Raw genomic sequence first — 15,039 nt, 5'->3', positions numbered from 1 at the left:
CTCGCTACGCACCTCCTGATTCCTTACAGGAGTTAACTAACTAAAGGGGACAGAGCGTTTGCTGTCAGGGCCCCGAGGCTCTGGAACAGCCTGCCCGAGGAAATCAGGTCGGCTGAGTCAGTGAACTCTTTTAAGTCCCTTCATAAAACATACTTTTATAGGAGAGCCTTTCCCGATCTTATTTGACTTTATTTTATCCCTTTTATTTTTATTGTATTTTACTAATTTTATATTAAATTTTCATGCTCTTATCTTTTTTTTTGTATTATTCTTTACACTTGTTAAAGCACTTTGTAACTTGTTTTTGAAAAGTGCTCTACAAATAAGGATTATTATTATTATTATTAATGGTAAGGTTGCTTCAAATTTCTATATGTCATATGTTTTATTATTGCTATATGTTTCTTCTCTTTTATCTGATTGGTCTGCATTTTCTTCTTGATGTTGTTTTAGTTGCATTACTTTGTACAGCACTTTGTTCAACAGTAGGCTAGGTGTTTTTAAATATGCTTTATAAATAAATTTTAACTTACTGAGTTAACAATGAAGCAATGATATGTTGTTAGTCATAATGATTGAATCACAGGGCCTACATTTCCAACAATCACTTGGAAATTTCGTTAATGATTACATCTTAAAGCTTGCTCAAATCACAAAATACAATGTTTTATGTGGCTCATACATTCACAGCCATTATGAAAAATAGCAATCAAAACACTTTTAAACTTATAAACTATTTTAATGTTACTGTAGATTTTTTGTAAGAAAAGACTGACACATACAAAAGCTATAACCATTAATAATAAGACCATAAAATTATTGACCATAAAATTATTGGCCACAAAAGGTCAGCATAGTCTATATCTAAACAATGGTATTTCCTGTAGGCTAAAATCCAAAGTGTCTTAAAGCAAACACTTGGACTTTCGAAGTGAATAAATATCCTTTAGAGATACAATCATAAGCTTGCTCTTATAGCATAACGGCCATATAAAAACTCAATTTAAACAAAAGCAAGATCAAAAAGCAAACTTTATTCATTTAAGCCTACCGCGAACAAACAATAAAGCGTGCGCTTGAAACCCTCTACTATTTTTGATGAAACAGGGTCAGTTGAAACCAACCTGTATTGGCTCCCGTCACTATGGCCGTCTTCCCTTTCAGCCGCACGGTGCAGGCATGTGGATCCCAGCGCCCTCTCCTCTGTATGCGCACAACGATGGCCAGCAGCGCCGTGGACACAGCCCAGACCGGGTGACAAAGTATGTCTAACCAACTCATTTCGCCGTCTGAGCGGAGCGCCTGCAAAGGAATCGACAGCTGGCCAAGCATGCGACAGTTTCTTATTCTATGTCAAGTAGGTGTGCCTAAAACGCACACCCACAACAGTAAACCCGCTGATAATGTATTAAGGCTGACGTAATCACATCTGGGAAGAGGGGTTGCGCTTCCAGTGAAGCTGGAAACATCTGGTTGTAATGTTCTCGGCAATGCTCTTTAAACTCTGGACATCACTGAAAGTACTAAACACTGCTCACGCTATGTAAAGGAGACTTTATGGTTGTAACATGGGGAGAGTTGTGACAACACAAAGTCCACCATTAGAGATAAGATAGAAGTCAGGTGATCATTTCAACATTTACCTGCTTCCTCCCCTATCAGGCATGGTGGTTATCAAGGCTGGAAACAGGTACATTCAGAATATATATAGAAAAAAGTGATTTTGAGGTCAGAAAATACATTTTTTGACCAAGACTATATTTGTTTAGTATCTATCTATTACAGATAAATTTGTTTAACTTATATTAGATTGAAATGTAGATTCTTAGGCAACGCATTTTTCCTTTCTAATTTCAAACCACTATGCTAAAGCATAAACATTCTCTGACCATGGTGGGTTTGTAACACTTCTTTAAAAAGTGCTATGACCATCCTCTATACATAAAACTAGGGACTTTCTTGATTTTAATATTTTACAGAGTGCCTTTTGCAGTCTGGGCCCACCAAGCCTGCACTCCAGGGGTTACCAGAATTCATTTGTCAGCACTGTGACCAGTACTTCCAATGTTGTTCACATGTTGGCATATCGGCAATCGATCTTTTGCATACTCCGCCGGTGGAGAGGTCAGAGAAGTGTATGGACAGCTTGTGAGAAATTCCAGTGCGCAAGAAAAAGTCCCGGTACGCCAGAGAGTAAAATATAAAAGTGCTTGTACTGCATACCGGTCAGTACCGGCCCACCTCAAGCACTGTGACTGTGACTCTGATTAAGAATATACATAGGGCCTGCATTGACACACAGCTCTTTTTTTGTTAGACCTAAGGATGTACAAAGATGTTCTTTAATTAAGTACATTTTAGTAGTATTTACAGTATACTGTTAATTAATTTTAGATAACTTTACATACACATGCTGCAGCCTACATGCGTGCAAGTCATCAGACATGTCTGTTACAGTGAGAGAGAAACATTGTTTTATTTACATCACTACCTGTTTTTGAAGCATATAATATAGTGTGGCATCTATATTTGCTTCTTTTGTCTTATTGTTACAACTTAGCCCAGCATGTGTTACAATCTTCCCTGGTACTGGGGTAGGTAAGGGAACACAATGCATTAGACATCAACTCACGAGGTGTGTGATATTCTTGTAGAAGATTGAATTGGTGCCATTTGTAGCGAACAAATGTGGGTACTTTGTACTTTGAGAACTCTAGCTACAAAATTCAGCGAGTAGAATAGAATAGAATAGAACAGAGTAGTCTTTATTGTCATTGTACTGTGAAGGTACAACGAAATTTAGGAATTAGTTATAATTGCTGAAGCTAAAAGTGTTAGCCAACCATCCCCGGTCTGCCCTACAGCTCAACAGTGATGGAAGAAGTATAGGCTACAGATCCTTTACTCAAGCAAAAGTACTAATACCACACTTTGAAAATACTCCACTACTAGTAAAAACAATAAGTCACTTAATAGGAAGGGTATGATATATTGAAAAGTGACTATAGCTGTCAGACTCAGGTCAGAGGTTCAACAGACTTTATCTAACAAAGGTCAGTGCTGCAGTCCTTTTCCATAGGAGGACAAGTGATGAGTTACTATTTAACTGATGTTTCATTCCATCACTCAGATTCATGGTCATCATGTTAACTATAGCACAACTATGTTTTGTTTTGTGTTGTTCTTGTAGCATTTTCTCCCTAAAAGGACAAATGAGTGGCATAAATCAAAATTTGATATATTTTACTGTAGTAATGCAAAAGTAGAAATTACATTTATCACAAAGCAAAATACTCCATGATCAGCTAACTACTGGTCAGTCAACAAAGTTTCTTCAACTCCACAGCATTAAGGAATGCTACAGGAAGTCATTACTGCACATTGGGATTAAAATATACAATGACTCCCCCTCCAGGCAGGGAGAAGAGACCTACTGTATGTCTTCTGAATGACAATGCACAATACCCTACTACATTCACATGTTCAAGCCATTTTTATTCTATGTATTTATAGCAGCCTAGTAGTTTGAATGAATATGTATTTGTAAATTTGCTAGTTTTGTGTAAGTTGTGTATATTTTGTGACTCTGATTTTATTGTCTGTCTGTCTGTCTGCCTGTCTCTCTCTCTCTCTCTCTCTCTCTCTCTCTCTCTCTCTCTCTCTCTCGCTACTAAACAGGAAATGGGTAACAAAAACCTGGCTCTTGTGCTCCACAAAAATTAACCCTTTCACAGTTACTTAGATCTTTTCCTCTTGGCATCTACAAAATCAGAATCAACTGAGCTTGTTCAGCATTTTATACATGGCACAGAGCATGATAATTGCTTAATTGTACCATGCAGTGCAAAATCAGGAAACCATTACACAAATCCTGGGAATTATAGACCATCTGCAAAATAATGGAGAAAATGATAACTGAAGGGTTAACAGATTATACAGAAAATAAAAACATATATATTCAAATACCACAAAACGGTTTTAGGAAAGGAAGAAATTCTATGGTTCCAGCTTTATGTTAAGAACATGAAATAAGAAAAGCACAGATAAACACATAAAGTGTAGTTGCTGACTTATTTGATATAGAGAAAGCATGGGATATGATGTGGAGAGAAGGATAGATAATCAGACTTTGTAAATTATTTATCAAAGGTCGAATATATGGATGGATTAACTTTTTACCAAGAAGATTAATACAAGTCAGAATAGGAAAGAATTACTCAGGGAAATTTGTTTTTGAAAATTTAACATCTCAAGGAAGCATAATTTATTACCGGTATTCTTATAATTGATAAATTATGTATTTATAGAAATAGAGAATGGGATGGGTTTTCACCTTTAGTGGATGTGTGACAGAGTACCGTCACTACAGTTGAGTATGCACTTGGACTGCCATACTAATGAGCATGACTCTTTGGCATTACAGTCAAAGTTGCATGTTTTGTACCCTGTAGACCCTTGTTTGAATCCGGATAGGGTAACTGCTCTCGCCCTTTGCTGCAGGATGATGGTCACATTTGGAAAAGAGGAAGTCATTGAAAGTCATTGTAAAGAAACTATAGGAAGCTATTATGAAAATATGAGTGGTCACATAAATGGGGTTTTAAAGGTTCAGTATGTAAGTTTTAGTGGCATCTAGTGGTGAGGATTGTGAATTGCAACTAGTGGTTCACGGCGCATTTAGATGCTCTTAGAGAAATGGGATGATGGTCCCAAGTTGTGAAGGCATCATATAAAAATGCATACATCTAGTTCACTCTGCATGGACAGCAAACTAACCATTATACCCATATTACAAATTACATGTTTAAAAAATATGTATATGCAATACGTGATTTTGCATGCAAGTCCAGTATACTTCTTTATGTCCCATTTACACTTTCTCTTTTGCAATAAAGATTTAAGGAGGAAAAAAATATTCTGATTATTCCGACACCACCTGATTGCCTTGCATCAGTCACTGCTTACCCCTCCCTTTCCAAACACGCAAGAGAAGCTACGGTGGCCGACATGCTTTGACGGCTCTTGTGTTAAATAATGTATGAGCTTCCATTTGTCCAAATTTCTCTTCTTTTCCTCTACTAAACCAGATGACTAATACTACTACTGTTATTCATTCTCCTTCTTCTTCTTTTCTTTGTACGTATTCAATGTAGAGACAAAACGCACACTGTAGAGCTGTTTGTCCTTTCGGGTTGCTGTTATAATATGTTGGCGCAACATGGCGACATCCGTGTAAGAGGACCAAGCTGTGTATGTAGATTGAAATGGCTCATTCTAAGGTAATAAAAATGTAACGGTTCATTAAGGTCCTCATACACCACTTTTTTTTACAAGGAAAAGAATAGATACTGAGGCATACTAAAATGATTTAATCAAGAATTGGAAGGACTGAAACAAGTTTTTGGGGTTATGGTTTGATGAGGGAATTACATGGGCTGTACATATTCAGAAAGTAGTGGAAAAATGCAAGAAAGTACTAAATGTTACGAGGGGTTTAGTTGGAAGCAAATGTGGGGGCCGACAGAACTTCAAAGGCCATGTACAGTGGATTAATTAGATCAATCTTAGAAAATGTCCGAGTGGTGTATGGATCGGCTCTCAAAAAGTTAGATACTTTCAGGATCAGGCTTTGATATTATGCACAGGTGCATTGAAAACAACTGTGAATGGGAGAAATGTTATTAGAGATGAAAAGGATACAACTATCATTGAATTACTGGGGTTATTTTATAGTCAAGATAATCCAAACAACAGTTCTACACAGATACACCGAAGAGTTCAGTCAATAAAACAGGAGTAGGTCAGGCTTTGAGATTAAACACAGATGCATTTAAAACAACTAGGAATGGGAGAACGTCTCTGGCTGTCGGCAGCGAAGGGGAGCCCTCTCTGGAGATCGAGCAGGAGGCTGGTAGACTAGAGCTCGGCAAATGGGTAGTGGGACTTGGACAAGCAATAACTACTGCAAACTAACAGAGAGAGGATGAACCACCCACTGGACACCAGGTGCATAAGTCAGCCAGGCACCGAATGGACTCGTGGAAGCAGGGGTCAGCCGGGTTGCCGACTGGACAGACACAACAGGTGTCAGCCTGAGCCGGAACTTGAGTTGCAGGAATTGGCCAAGCCGCCGACCAGAAACAGCTTAAGCTCTGGGGCACTCACCAGCTGAGTCTCAGGATCACTGAGCCACTCAGTCTGTGTAATTCCAGGCAGCACCGTTTCAACAACGCTGGACCGTTCTGTCTCTGTTGCACTGGGCAGCGAGACCTCTGCAGCACTGGACAGTAGCTGGGCCGTGATGAAGTGGTCAGCATTGAGGAAAAGGAGCTGGGTAGCGGTGACCGAGTGCAGCAGGACTGCAGAGAGGCCCAATTAAGATGAGACCCTCACCCTCTTCCAGAAGGCTTAGCTGAAGGTGAATCTGATTGGGAGGTGTCTGTAGCAGGACTAACCAGACTGGAAACCATTAGTCTGCACGCTCTCTGACTTTGCTGCACAGTTCAAAAGAAAAGCAAACAGAGAGATAAATGTCCTGTTACAGTTAGCAGGCTGTGGCATGGACTGGTTGCTAGAAGCTGAAATGCAAGCAGGCTGGGAATCAGGTGGGTGGCTAGCAGGAGGAACACTGGAAACCTGAGGCTGAAGCTTGGCTGTACAAGAGGCTGGAGAACCAGGCTCTGGGTGTTGTGGTGCTACAGAATCTCCCCACTACCTTGTGTTCTTTTGTTCCCCCCTTCCCTGTGTTTTCTGTCTGTCCTCCCTGTCTGTGTCTGTCTGGGCGTGGCTACACCCTCTGGCTCCGGCGGCGCACCTGGTTCTCATTCCACTAATCACCCTACCTCCAGGAACCCTGCTGAACGCCACACCCCGCTCTGCACGTATCTTACCTGGACTTACTCCCCTCCTCCGTGCTCTCCATACTGCCCTGTTGGACCTATCAATAAAACCCTTTTGTTACCCCTTCGAACTGTACCGAGTCTGCCTTTGAGTCCTCAAGTTCTTGCATTATGACACTGGGTGTACATATGTTTGAAAAGTTAATTTATTCACAGCATTGGGAGCAGGTCACAAATGTGCATACTTGGGGTATGTTCCCAGAATGGAACCAAGAACTGGAGGAAGTCTGGCTCAGAGTAAAAAGGTGTCTGCTTAGCCCATCTTCGGCTTCCTGACAGCCATTCGGCTGACACAAAAAACTGGGGTTTTGGGCCCAAATGCAGACACAAAGGGAAAAGGAATAGTTGAATGCTGCTTTTATTTACACAGACTGTGACTTACAGATGGTGGTTGAACTGGTGATCTAAAAAACAAACCAAGGTAATCAATAAAACAAACAGATAAGTAGATGCAACAGACCATGTAAAGTTCAACAGAAAATTTAAATCCAGAAACTTCCAGAATAAACTCAACATAATCGGGTGAAGCCAACTAAATACACCAATGAGGTTGAACATAATCACACACAAGTGAAGGTAGTAGACAATCAGTGAGAAACATACACAGGAATTAAAACAAGACAATGAACAACAGGCAGACAAAACTATAAAGAAAAACAGGAAACATGAAACAAACACCCACCACACCAGAACTGTCTAATCGTATTAACACTTGAATTTGGACATACTGGAATAAATAGTACGTTATTTAAAATAGGTAAACAAACTATAGGCAGTTGTGACTACAGTGGGCAAGAAGAAACAGTAGAGCATGTTATGTTACCCTGTCAGAAATATTAGGAAGGAAGAAGGTCCATCCAAAACCTCAAAAACACTCAACACAAGAACTCAAGAGATGAATGTTGTTGAATCATTTTTCAGTATCTTAAGCTGATGATGCACCCGGCAACTTTTTGAGCAATCTTGCTGGGCAATCTTGCTAGTGGCAAGTCCGACTATGTTTTGAACGGATAGCGCCGGTGTGGGGCAGGTGGCGGAGTGGTGTGGGAAGGGGATTACGGTAGTAATCTTTACTCATTACCATTGACGGCAACATTGCCCTGCACGATTGCTCTAAAAGTTGCTCTGTGTATCATCAGTTTAAGACTAATATGATTGAGAGGATTTTTTTTTTCTGATCCAAACTCCATAACAGTTGGTGGCGGTAATGCACCAATTCTTTACTTGCACAATGTAGTGTGATGTACATAGAGAGCCATAAGATTATGACCACGGACAAGCGATCGAGACGAACTACTGTAGGTTAAATTGCTAACAAAGTTAATGCTGATTCTGATAGAAAGGTGTCAGAACACACAGTGCATTACAGTTTGTTGCATGTGGGGCTGAGTAGCCGCAGACCAGTCAGGGTGCCCGTGCTGACCCACTGCTGAAAGCACCTACAGTGTCAGCATCAGAACAGTGTCACACATCAGACCAGCCATGAAAGAACATGGCTGGTCTGATGAATCATATTTTCTTTTACATCATGAGGATGGCCGGGTGCGTGTGCATTGTTTGCCAGGGGAACACATGGAACCATGATGCATTATGGAAAGAAGGCAAGCCGGTGGAGGCAATGTGATGCTTTGGGCAAAGTTCTGCTGGGAAACCTTGGGTCCTGACATTCATGTGGATACAATGGAAACGGTATCCCCTGATGGCAGTGGCCTCTTTCAGCAGGATAATGCGCCCGCCACAAAGCAAAAATGGTTGAGAAATGGTTTGAGGAACAACTTGACCTCCAAATCCGCCAGATCTCACGCGAAACATTGTATGTGAAACCGGCATTACTATTGGAGGTGAAGGTAAAGTTACTGTAGAGGTGATAGGAAGTAAACAGATGTGCAATTTGTAAATTGGATATACGTCACACTACATCATGCAAGTAGAGAATTCGTTTTTTGTCAACAACCAAGAACAAGTAGAATGCATTAATTTATTGCAGTTTACTTTAGCTAAAGTAATTTGTTGTATACATAGAGGAACTGCTAGCAATACTATTATTTCCTAACGTTACTCCAACACAACAAACTTCTCTCTCCAACCCTGACTCACCACCGACGTCTTCGTACAACAACTTACCTGTCATGACATTCCAGAGCGAGAAGAGTCTTGTGTCACCGGGAGTCACTTGTAGGGATCCTTTCCATGATGTTGTCAGACCGCTCGTATAACAGTCTGAGCCCGTCGGTGGCAAAAAGCACTTTCTGTGGAAGTAATTTTGATGGGCCGAATTGTACCAAAGGAATACGCTGCATCCTCTGCAGCTGAGTCGCAGCCGCGGCCAAACTTTTTGTACCTACTAGACATTTGTACAACTAAATATATTAAAATAAGGCCCAGGTTTAAAAATAACAAAATGACCCTTTAAGTCTTTACTCTAAAATGACAACTCTTATGGAAAAATCATATGTAAATAAATCAAATCCGAGCTTTAATACTTTTATTAATAGCTGCGTCAAAACTTAATTTGTTGAAGAATGTGATAAATATAATCCAGGTTGAATAATTACTGATAAACTAATAAACAGTGACATTAGAACATTTTCTATAAACTACTGACTACTCTTACCTGGTTTTACAGTTTTACAGATCTGTGAATTGTTTCATGGTTCCTTATGGTTTGATACATGCATATGATACAAGTCAGAAAACTAAACTTTATATCTCCATCCCGATCCTTGGTTGTTAATGTTAAGGGACAACTTACAAGTATGGAATAAGTATAAGATGACTTGGAATATGGCCTTTTAATTTATAATCTACATTCTAACAAACAAATGCCATTAATGTCTTCATGTGATTTGATTATTGTACATATTGATATTAAACTTAGTTCTGAATATATAACATAGGAGAAATCAACTTACTTAGAGCAACAATTTGATACATTACTTTAATGCACATAAAAAAAAGCAGTAAAAATATTTTAGGACCACACAGAGGTGGACCAAGGTAGTAGACTTTCAGTGCTACATTACAAACAGAATAAGCATCTATAAATACAAATAGTTTACATTAGAACACTTAGTATAGAAATAGTAACATTATTTTTATATGTAATGTATTTTTAATTTAAAAAGCCAGAGCTAAGTACTCCAGGCTGGGGTGGAACGGGAGAAGACATTAATTGAACACGTATTGTTTTCAATAAAAACATTTAGCATTTCAAAATCGATCTATCTATCACGTAAATTGCGGCCAGGGGCCTATTCTAGGGGACATTATTATTATTGTTATTATTATTATTATTATTATTATATATAGTATATATATAGTATGTGACACATGCAAATGGAAGACAATAAAATATGTTTATAGGTGTAATATTTTCAAAATATAGGCCTACAGCATATGCAGCTTGTCCTAACTTTAAACACAGTGTTTCCCACATATTCTTTACTTAGGCAGCCCACACAGGTATATTAACAGCTGCCACATTTGATTTTGAAGAACAGAGATGTTGTATGGTTTTATGTTACAAGACGCAGACATGGTGGAAATTTTACAAGCATATTTTATATTTTAATTGTCTTTATAGTTCTACATTTAGTGTTTAATTCATACCTCTTTATATTTCCACATTTGTTTTTTCATCCTTTCTCAGGTTTATTCTTTTTTATGGTACGCCCATGACTCCATAGAGCAGACCCCGAGCAAATGAAATTGAAGAATTTTTATACAGTAAACCAAAGCAGTGATTAGGTAGTATGTAAACAGTGATCCAATTCTTTCTCTGGTAAATTATAAAAGAGACATTTTTTAATTTAATGAAAACCGCCTAAATTATTAATATTTTTGTTGTAACCTTGGAGACAAAATATATACGGTAATGTGTAAAAGCCCTTCATTACAGATGTGAATTCACAAAGAGAAACAGTTGAATTAAATTTCATGTCTTACCATTTTTTTGACAATTATAAGGGGTAATTCAACATTTCAATAAGCAGAGCAGATACTTTTCCTCATTGCAAAGTATCCTCAGATAATGCAGCGCTGTTGGGGGATGGGTCTGACTGTGTGTTTGAACCAGGAGGAGGGGTTGGTTCAATATGTGTGACACAGAGAGAGAGAGGGACACACACACAAAGAGAAAGTAAGGGAAGCAGGCAAGAAGGTCAGTTAGAAGAGGCGGAGGAAAGAGGAGAGAAATAGCCAGAAAGAGACTTGTTTATGGACTACTGTGTGACATGGGAGGCACCTCATGAATTATTCAAGAAAATCTACACTTGATCTTTATTTTTGCTAAACTTTGAAAATAAACTTAAACTAAAGAAAAGGGGATAAAGAAGAGAAGAAGAAATGAAGGACTTGGTGGAGTCAGTAGAACTCGGGGTCTCTCAGCGGAAAGGAGTTATCATAACTAAACCCAAAGTTTGGCTAAAGAATGAATATGTTCGTGTGGGATTTGCTGAATCCCTTTGCACATATGTCATGATGGTAAGAAAACATTTATTACAGAAAATGTCTAAAGCATGATATTCTGTCATAGCACTTGTAATAATGTGTGAATTGAAAATGCCATAAATAATATCCATCATTTTAGAGACAATTTCACCTTTTCGTTATGAGCTCTTCAGTCTGTTTTGAACATTGGGGCGTGCTTATCTGTAACAACCATATGCCATTAATTATTAATGTTATGTTCTTGACCCTGATAACAGGTCCCCTCTCCTAAATACAGACACAAGCATGTTCCACAATCACATGGCAGGGGTTATGGGTGGGGATTGGTGGGTTCAAGTGGGTGAACCAGGAAATCCTGTGTTACCAGAGGAATCGTCAGGCAGTGGGCCACATAGAGACGGTGGCAAAAGTCACATGGTATCTGTCAGCTGTTACAATAAACCCTATACTTAGACCCTGGAAGAAACACACACACATACAAGCACACTGAACGCATGCACAGGCATTTTGTATTTTGTAGAAAGACTTAAACTTACTGGGCTTGTTCTTGGGAAACCAAACTTGCTCTTAACCTAAAATGACTTTTGTAGGAAGAACCATGCTTCCTGTTTCCTGAATGAATGGCTGTGGTTTTTCAGTGTCAGCTTACTTTGAACAGTCATACTTCACTTACACTCTGGCTGATAGACTGACTTCATTGGCACAAATCTGTTAACTGAATGACCATCTTTTTATTGTGGTTGCTAGTTTACATATCCTGATTGCTGGAATGATTTCACTTAATTAGACTGTCTAGGAGCTTCTCTTTAATCATTGTCTGTGACCTGTGCATGATTGCTTCTCTCTGTGTCCAGGTGTTTGGCCTGGGGTCTGTGGCCCAGGTAGTGACAGGACAGGGAGCATTCGGAGAGTATCTCAGCATCAACCTGGGTTTTGGACTCAGTGTTGCTATGGGGGTTCATGTTGGAGGGAAGGTCTCAGGTACAAGAGCTGACTCTTGTAAACCCTACCATTAAGAATCCTTCAGTCATCGCAAATGATCTGACATATATCTCATGCTCTATCAGGGGCTCATATGAATGCAGCAGTGACACTCACGATGTGCGCGTTTGGCCGCCTTGCGTGGAAGATGCTGCCTCTATATGTTTTTGCACAGCTATTGGGGTCATTTCTGGCAGCGGGGACAATCTATGCTGTCTATTATGGTGAGGGCACACTCAACACCTGTATTGTTATAGAATTGTATACATTTACTTCTCCTTGCCCTTATATCATTGCTGTATTTTTATTGTCATACATCTAAGAATATCTGTCTTGTCAATATTGTTTCCATATGCAGAAGCCATACATGACTTTTGTGGAGGAAACCTGACTGTAACCGGTGTAAAGGCCACTGCTGGTATCTTTGCCACCTATCCTGCACCGTACCTCTCCTTGCTGGCTGGATTCATTGACCAGGTAGCTAGGAAGCCGGATTGAAGGATCTCAGCTACAACCCCAATTCCAATGAAGTTGGGACGTTGTATAAAACCTAAATAAAACCAGAATACATTCATTTGCAAATCCTTTTCAACCTATATTCAATTTAATACACTACAAAGACAAGATATTTAATTTTCAAACTGATAAACTTTATTGTTTTTTGCAAATATTGACTCACTTTGAATATGATGCCCGCAACATGTTCCAAAAAAGCTGGGACAGGGGCAACAAAAGACTGGGAAAGCGGCAAGGACCAACATTGAATGCCTGTGACCTTCGATCCCTCAGCACTGCATTAAAAACTGACATCAATGTGTACAGGATATTACCACATGGGCTCAGGAACACTTCAGAAAACCATTGTCAGTTAACACAGTTTGTCGCTACATCAACAAGTGCAAGTTAAAACCCTACCATGCAAAGCGAAAGCCATATATCAACAACACCCAGAAACACTGCCGACTTCTCTGGGCCTGAGCTCATCTGAGATGGACTGAAGCAAAGTGGAAAAGTGTGCTGTGGTCTGACGAGTCCACATTTCAAATTGTTTTTGGAAATTATGGACGTCGTGTCTTCTGGGCCAAAGAGGAAAAGGACCATCCGGATTGTTGTCAGCGCAAAGTTCAAAAGCCAGCATCTGTGATGGTATGGGGGTGTTTTAGTTGCCATGACATGGGTAACTTGCACATCTGTGAAGACACCATTAATGCTGAAAGGTACATACAGGTTTTGGAGCAACATATGCTGCCATCCAAGCAACATCTTTTTCAGGGACGTCCCTGTTTATTTCAGCAAGACAATGCCAAGCCACATTCTGCATGTGTTACAACAGCATGGCTTCATAGTAAATGAGTGTGGATACTAGACTGGCCTGCCTGCAGTCCAGACCTGTCTCCCATTGAAAATGTGTGGCGCATTATGAAGCGAAAATACGACAAAGGACTGTTGACCAACTGAAGTTGTACATCAAGCAAGAATGGGAAAGAAGCTGCAACAATTAGTGTCCTCAGTTCCCAAACGCTTATTGAGTGTTGTTAAAATGAAAGGTGATGCAACACAGTGGTAAACATGCCCCTGTCCCAGCTTTTTTGGAACGTGTTGCAGGCATCAAATTCAAAGTCAGTGAATATTTGCAAAAAACAATAAAGTTTATCAGTTTGAACATTAAATATCTTGTCTTTGTGGTGTATTCAATTGAACATAGGTTGAAAAGGACTTTCAAATCATTATATCGTTTGTATTTACGTTTTACACAATGTCCCAACTTCATTGGAATTGGGGTTGTACAAATCACCACCATCTGACACGTTCTGCATTGACCATTTTCTCTGTTGTCTAGTTTTATGCAGAGCTATCTTGACAATTGTTTCCATGTGATGTTTGTGCTGTGTTTGTGTGGGCCAGGTGATCGGCACAGCTATGCTGCTGCTGTGCCTGATGGCTCTGTCCGACCAGAAGAACAAACCGGCCGCAGCGGGCAGCGAGCCTGTCGCAGTGGGTCTCCTGGTGCTGCTCATTGGCATTTCTCTAGGCAGCAACAGCGGCTATGCCATCAACCCCACCAGAGACATCGCACCCAGGGTCTTCACTGCCATAGCAGGCTGGGGGGTTGATGTGTTCAGGTACACAGCAACGATGTATTGGCTTTTAGGGGAGGATTTGCTGTTGGTACATGTCACCTTAACTAGGGTCAGTCAAAGGCAAAACATCTGTTAATTACTAAATGACCTGTGTAGTTCTTCCACACATTTTAAGAGGGTATTACTAGTTGTTTATCATATTGCAAATGGAAGAATGCCAATTTAAACATTTATGCAAAAGTGTTTTTTCCATCTACCCCTCTACTTTTTTAGCAGCTCACAGTTATCGGTCTTTATCTGTGCAGGTCTGGAAATGGGTGGTGGTGGGTGCCCCTAGTTGCCCCTCCCATTGGAGGACTATTGGGTGCGGGTCTCTACAAAGCCTTGGTGGAAATGCACCACTCTCCCTTCTCTGAACAGGGAGAGGAGTTGGTGGAGGAGACTACCCCTCTGGGGAAACAGGACAACATCTGTGCTAATGTATGTGTCTGAGACCCCCAACTATGTACGGTGTATCCCTTGTAAAGCTATGTGGATATCTGTAGTTGAAACATTCCATGATGAAGGGTTTAAAAAAAATAGACCTAGAGTTTCTGTCCTTGTGATTGACGGCAACACATAAAATATAC

At 39.9% G+C, this 15,039-nt stretch overlaps 2 protein-coding genes across 3 annotated transcripts in view; one reads left to right on the top strand and one right to left on the bottom strand.

The window, feature by feature from the left end:
* Window positions 1-1,378, bottom strand: part of zgc:64106 (uncharacterized protein LOC393348 homolog) — a 14,544-nt gene extending 13,166 nt beyond the window's left edge. For both annotated transcript variants that reach the window (XM_046076446.1, XM_046076447.1), the window contains exon 1: window positions 1,125-1,378. In XM_046076446.1, coding sequence (XP_045932402.1) covers window positions 1,125-1,332 — 208 coding nt within the window. In that variant the 5' untranslated portion in view covers window positions 1,333-1,378. The remainder of the gene's footprint in view (window positions 1-1,124) is intronic.
* Window positions 1,379-11,070: 9,692 nt separating this feature from the next.
* Window positions 11,071-14,999, top strand: aqp7 (aquaporin 7). Its single transcript, XM_046075670.1, has 6 exons — window positions 11,071-11,381; window positions 12,203-12,329; window positions 12,416-12,553; window positions 12,688-12,806; window positions 14,235-14,452; window positions 14,716-14,999. The coding sequence occupies exons 1-6, from the start codon at window positions 11,244-11,246 to the stop codon at window positions 14,900-14,902; spliced, it is 927 nt and encodes a 308-aa protein (XP_045931626.1). The 5' UTR covers window positions 11,071-11,243; the 3' UTR covers window positions 14,903-14,999.
* Window positions 15,000-15,039: the final 40 nt, after the last annotated feature.

This window comes from Micropterus dolomieu, linkage group LG18 (genome assembly GCF_021292245.1).
Source record: "Micropterus dolomieu isolate WLL.071019.BEF.003 ecotype Adirondacks linkage group LG18, ASM2129224v1, whole genome shotgun sequence".
Taxonomy (NCBI): Eukaryota; Metazoa; Chordata; class Actinopteri; order Centrarchiformes; family Centrarchidae; genus Micropterus; species Micropterus dolomieu.
Note: the sequence above shows the minus strand (reverse complement) of the source record. Positions and strands in the feature narration are given on the sequence as shown.